Source organism: Schistocerca cancellata, chromosome 6, assembly GCF_023864275.1.
Source record: "Schistocerca cancellata isolate TAMUIC-IGC-003103 chromosome 6, iqSchCanc2.1, whole genome shotgun sequence".
Taxonomy (NCBI): domain Eukaryota; kingdom Metazoa; phylum Arthropoda; class Insecta; order Orthoptera; family Acrididae; genus Schistocerca; species Schistocerca cancellata.
The window spans coordinates 499,917,538-499,924,371 of NC_064631.1; the positions used below are offsets into that span (position 1 = coordinate 499,917,538).

At 36.7% G+C, this 6,834-nt stretch overlaps 1 protein-coding gene across 4 annotated transcripts in view; it reads left to right on the forward strand.

The window, feature by feature from the left end:
• Positions 1–5,102, forward strand: part of LOC126190711 (baculoviral IAP repeat-containing protein 6-like) — a 146,109-nt gene extending 141,007 nt beyond the window's left edge. For all 4 annotated transcript variants that reach the window (XM_049931182.1, XM_049931183.1, XM_049931185.1 and 1 more), the window contains one exon: positions 3,580–5,102. In XM_049931182.1, coding sequence (XP_049787139.1) covers positions 3,580–3,693 — 114 coding nt within the window. In that variant the 3' untranslated portion in view covers positions 3,694–5,102. The remainder of the gene's footprint in view (positions 1–3,579) is intronic.
• Positions 5,103–6,834: the final 1,732 nt, after the last annotated feature.

Consider the following 6,834-nt stretch of genomic DNA (forward strand, 5'->3'; position numbering starts at 1 on the left):
AACTCTTCAGGAGTTGAAAGTGCACGTATTACTGCTAAGATATTTGAATTTGAGTGGTAGCTTATTGAAAATGGATGCAGCAGTATACTACACACCTTTCTGCACAAGAATTACGGAAGTCCAATCCAAATGCAGGTTTGATTTATGCTGAGTATTAACTGAATGACAGTAAGGAATATATATATATTGAGAGGCCAGTGTCAAAATAGCCAGACTCGTGAACAGGGGTTGACAAGAGTTTCGTGAACTTACACCACTTATTGTCCAAACTGCATGTTTGAGCCAAAAATATCCTTTTAGAATGGGAAGAGCTACCCCAGAATATAATAATACGACATAAGAATTAAAATAAGCAAAGTAGACTAATTTTTGTGTCGAATGATCATTCACTTCCGATACCTTTCTGATCATAAAAATGGCAGCAGTAAGTCTTTGAACAAGATCCTGAATGTCAGGTTTTGTTGAATTGTGTATTAGAAATGGTAAAAACTGAGTCTTTGTATGATTTAGCATTAGTTTATTTTCTACAAGACATGAACTTAGATCATGAAGTGCATTGTTTGAAACCGAGCCAATGTTACACACAGCATCCTTTACTACCAAGCTAGTGTAATCAGCAAACAGAAATATTTTAGAGTTACCTGTAATACTAAAGGGCATATCATTTATATAAATCATTTATGTAGATAAGGAACAGGAGTGGCCCCAACACTGATCCGTGGGGCACCCCTCCCTTGACCTACCCCACTCAAACCCCACATTACAGCCATTTTCAATGTTGTGAATTATGTCCTTTTGCTATCTGTTGTTAAAGTAAGAGGTGAACCAATTGTGAGTTACTCTACATATTCCATAATGGTCCAACTTCTGGAGCAATATTTTATGATCAACATAACTGAATGCCTTAGTTAAATCAAAAAATATACCTAGTGTTCAAAACCTTTTGTTTAACCCATCCAGTACCTCACAGAGAGAAGAGAATATAGCATTTTCCGTTGTTAAGCAACTTCTAAAGCCAAACTGTACATTTGATAGCAAATCGTGTGATATAAAATGATCAATTATCCTTGCATACACAGCCTTTTCAATAACTTAAGCAAACACTGATGGCATAGAAATAGGTCTAAAATTGTCTACCTTATCCCTTTCCCCCTTTTTATAAAGCAGCTTTAGTATTGAGTACTTTAATTGTTCAGGAAACTGACCATTCCTAAAGGAAAAATTACAAGTATGGCTAAATACGGGGCTAATATGTGCAGCACAGTACTGTAATATTGAGCTAGGCACTCCATCACAACCATGAGAGCCCTTGGTCTTCAGAGATTTAATTATTGCCTCAATGCCCCCCTTGTCTGTATCACAGAGGAGAATTTCCGACATAAATCTCGGAAAGGCATTTGCCAAGAGAGTTATGATTCCCTGTAGAAGCTAAATTTTTATTTAATTCACCAGCAATACTCAGAAAATGATCGTTAAATACTGTACATATATCTGATTTATCAGTAACAGAAATATTTTTACTGCGAACTGACTTTATATCGTCGAACTTGTGCTGCTGACCACACTTCCTTCACAACTGACCATATGGTTTCAATTTTATCCTGCGACTTAGCTATTCTCTTTGCCTACCACATACTTTTTGCCTTCCTGATAACATGTTTAGGAACCTTACAGCCTGTTTCTAATGGGCTACTGTAGCTGGATTGTGACTACTTATAACTTTTTTATGTAATTCCCACTTTGATCTACATGATATACTTACCCACTAGTCAGCCACCCAGGCTGCCTATTACTGCTAGTATCCTGTTTAGAATGTTCTAATGGAAAGCAACTCTCAAAGAGCATGAGAAATGTTACGGAAAGCATTATATTTATCATCTGTGTTATCAGCACTATAAACGTCCTGCCACTCTCGTTCCATTCCCACTTTTACTAACAGAATGCTCATCTAGTAATGAAGAATGAATAAAAATATTGTCTATGGCTGTGCTATTGTTCCCCTGCACCGTAGTTGGAAAAAACCACAGTCTGCATCAGATCATATGAATTTAGGAGATCTACCGACATCCTTTCTTGCACCATCATACACAAAATTTGTATTGAAGTCACCACATATAACTAATTTCTAGTACTTCCTGCAAAGTTAATCAAGAGCCCTCTCTAGCTTGAGCAGAAATGCTATGAATGAGTTAGGGGACCTATAAACAACAATAATTAGAAGTTAAGTTTTACTAAATTCAACTGCCCCTGCACATTATTCAAATATCTGTTCAGTGCAGTGCCATGATAGGTCTATGGACTCAAATGAAATACTGTTTTTTACATACATAGCCACTCCCCCACCCCGCAAGGAACTCCTTGAAAACCAGCCAGCTAATCTGTATCCTGGTAAAGGAAGCCTCTGAATTATCAAATTATTTAAGTGGTGCTCCGACATACCAATAATTCAAGAGGCAATATCTGTGAGCAGTTCACTAACTGTATCTCTAGTACCTCTTATATTTTGATGAAATATGCTAATCCTTCTCTATGTGGAAACATGACACCTTCTGAAGGTGAGCTCTTACAGGGACTACCTTTAAGTAGGTATACCTGTCAACTGACTTCAAACCAAAAAAGTCATACCTCTAACACAAACTACTACAGGAATTTTTCCATGAGTGATCCCACCACCACCCACTACATTGTCTCCTATAAGCTTTGCCAGCCTCCTCTTCCCATACTTACTGAGGTGCAAGCCATGCCTAGTGAAACCTGATCTACTGATTGATGCAACTGGCACCACTGAAATGTGACCCATGCCCTCTGCCATCAGCACTCTCTCCAGCCCCCTGTTAATGCTCCTAACAGCCACATTAAGATAGGCCAATCATGACGCAACAGTTGCATGAAATGCACATTAGTGTCACTAGTTTGAGTAACTATCTTTACCAGGTCACCACCTACATCATATTCCCAGTCCCTATCAAGTCTGTTCCCTGCTTCACCCACTATCACTACCTGATCCTCCTTTGTAAAATTCCTGCATAACTCCCCTATGCTGTCAGTCACCTGAGCCAACCCTGCACTAGGCTTCACAATGCTGGTGACCTGGTACTCACTCCCCAACACTTCCTGCAACTGCTGGCCCACACGTCTACCGTGCGAACTACCTAGTAGCAGAACCTACTTCTTTCTGTTTGACTTTGCAACTAATCTAGGCCTTCTAAATGCTGAGAACTTCTGCTTGTTCCATACATCTACATCTGTTAATTTTAAAATAAAGGTAGTTACTGAGTGTAAGGCACTGATAGGCGTGCTTAAATTTAGTTTGATTGTTAAAAAAAAAACAATAATGAAATACTATGGTCTTCATTAGCCCATCAAAGAGATGATAATGATGAATGTGTATTTTCTTTATGACTTTGCATACCGATTTCTGAAGCCATTGAATTCATTATTAATAGAAATGTGGTTCTGAAATGTATAGTTTGTCTTTAGTTACAGATGTTTGTAGCATGTTTGTTCTAAGTCTATACAATTGCTAACTCAAATTTTGCATAATTTCTTATGTCTCTATCTCTCCTTTTTTATTTGCAGGAACTGAAGGAGTATATAAGGAAACAACGCAGTGGAAAAGAGATTACTGAAGCATATTGTCTGCTAAAGAAAGAACTTGAAAAACTGATTCGTTCAGCAAAGTCGTCAGAATAAAGGTTCTCTTCTGGAATGTTTGATGTTCAGATTTTTGCATATATAATAAATCTGTGATAAGTGAGAGGAATTTATTATTATCTGCTGATGTTTCCAGGAGTCACGGCTGTGCAGTGTACAGTTTTTTTTGTCAGCTGTTTATTTTTAACTTGGGAAGAAAATTAATTTTTTTTTTTTTTCAGCAGATTTGTTCTTATTTCATTTATTTTATGTTGTACAATGTTTAAATTTATTTATATTGTACATAAAAGAAATGTAATATTTAAATGTGAAGAAAACAAATAATAAAAGCAGTATATTTAAGTAGAAGTAACCCTGTTGGGGAACAGCATTATGCAACTCTGGTGCTGCACATAAAACTGTGGTCACAGTGGATCTGTGGTCACAGTGGATTCATCTTCCAGAATTAACCATTTGATGGAAAACGAATTCTGCAGCTTTTTCTCCTGTATTTCCTTCCTTTGTCTCAGAATTTCTAATGCTGCAATCTGTGATATACAACACAAGCCCCCCTCCCCACACCCCTTGAAAAGAAAAGTAAAAAGAGTGTCCAAACAATATACTACCAGTTTTGTTGTTAGTGCCACTAGTAGAAATCCTTTGTACTTTGGGGGATGAGATTCACTGTCTACTTTTACATGCTGCTTAAAAATGTGATTTGTGTAATGCTGTGTATCTGTAGCTTTGTCTGAATATTTTGTTCTTTGTTATTAAAATATAGCATTTAATTGTTGTTGATAGTTTTAATTAACATTTTAGATAGTGTTGTCGTTCGTGCTTTGAGTGTCATCTAGGTGTAATCATAATATATCACAGCTGAGTGGAAAATTAGCAAAATAACTGTGAAATTATAAATCTGTGAGAATTTGATGTTAAAAAAAATCCATATGTATGCTTCATTCCAGCAGCAAAGCAAAACATTGTGATGGAAACTGTCAAATTATGAATTTATTTCACATTTGTAATGTGAATTGAGCAATTTGTTTTATTCCCTAAGCAAGATATATATGCAAGCATACAGGAACAAATAATGGACTCGGTAATAAAGTAATATGTTGTTAGAAGTGGTTAAAGAGAGAGAACATTTACACTTTATTGTGAAAAGAATAAATGTACATTGTTCTACTGAATGTTTTTAATTGCTACTATTATATGTGGAAATACCTGTTGTGTGTTTTTTACCTACAATTTGTAACTTCTCACCTGACATCTCTTATCACACAATTAATGCAGAAATTGGTTACAAAAGTTTCAGTTATTCACATTATTTGTTAGGTTTACATTTCTCTACAGCCAGTTAAGACTCCTGCAAAACTGTTTTCCAGATAATTACTATAAGATATATGTTGTGATAACTGTATCATATAAACCATTTTGCACAAACTTAAAAATAAAAAAGTTCTTCATCATTTTTGTTTCACTGTTGTATGTTACCTGATGCCTGTTTGTTTAATAAATAACTTCATGGTAACAGGAGTGCCAGTCGGAAATTTATGGACATGAGTCATAACTTGTTTCAGAAATTGATAATTGGAAGTGTTAGTTGTGATACTTCTTATTGAAGAAGAGCATATACTCATCAAACACCAGAGCACAAACGACTAAAGAAAAGGAAAGACTCTGTTAATAAACTCTTCCTTATAGTGAAGCCTACACCATGTATTGACTGCAGCTGTTAGGATTAACTTTTGTGTAATATATTCATTCCAACTCCATAAAAAAATCTGCTATGAAGTGTACAACAAACCTTTAATGATGTCATGGTCAAAAAATATAGACTTGAGAGAGAAGCACCACTGAAGGTGGATATCAACATCCAAGGTGTCTTTGGTGTAGTTATAGTAGCTGAAACCAGCTAGTAGTTTTTCTGCAGTTAATTTTATCCCCTCTTTCCTGAGAAAACACACAAAATTATGTGGAGACATTTTTGCAAAATGTCAGTGTTGTGAGTTGCCTTTGCACTTGGCCTGGCACTTTCCTATTGAATGTGGTGCAACTGTGACCAGGGACCCTTCTGTCATGTAGAGTCAGTCGATACTTTGAAAAATGCTGAAAGGTTTGAATGCGTGGCAAAACGTTTTGTAGAGCAGTCTTCCAAAACCAGGGTGTATGTGATCCGCGAAAAAGCCGGGAATTTTTTCATTCTGGAGAAAATCGGGAAAAACCTGGGAATTTTTTAGAATTCCGGGAAGTTTTCATTGTTTTTGTTTTCAGTTTAACTTCTGTAATTTTGACTGGCAAGAACCGATACTCTAACAAAGGATATTATTGTATACCGTTATTTCATAATAATACTGGAACAATAAAACATGAACGAGAGAAAAAACAAAAATAAAACTTAAATTGCAAAGGAAATGCGCCATATACAGCAACAAAACACAGTGCTCATACAAGTGCCTGCCAACAGAAAAATGTGTCAAAGGCTTTAGGAAGACTATGCAGTGTTCCATAACAACAGATTGCCTCTGATGAACGTGACGTCACAACTGTTTACATTAGATTCGTTTTAGCAGCTATGTGCAGGATCATGCGCATGTGCAGTGTAGTAGTATCTTCTCCCGTTTCTGCTACAGAAATGTGGCTGTTGGCTGTGTAATCAGCAGTCACATCAAGCAGCTAGATGCTACTGGGAAAAATTTTACTGGAGCGCCCAAGCTGCTAGATTCTTGCATGCATAGCAGGACCAGTTCTAGGAGGGGGGTGGGGGACAAATCCATACGAATGAGGGGAAAAACCTTGTTTCACAAAGCGACTAGAATCCAGCGAACGTTAGTCTATCGATTATTCATATGACTTTGAAACACATTCCTGTCAGTTTTTGAACACATTCTAAGTTGATTTCTGAATCAATCGTAAGTTGATTTGTGAATGTGTGCATAGTGTACTTGATGTCTCTGTTAGGGGAATCCTCGTCGCATGTAGAAACAGTTTCCTACAGACAAAAGGGGCTATACAAGCTGAATGGAGTAAGACCGAACGGATGAATGACAACCGCTGTCTGACTGTGTGGTTGATTGGTTTGCGAATGATGAGCATTGTTATAATTACTAGCTAAATCCATAGATTCAGACTACAGGAGTGGAAATAAACGAATAACAGGTAAGAAAGATTACATATTACCTTCTCGGTGTATCTAAGAAA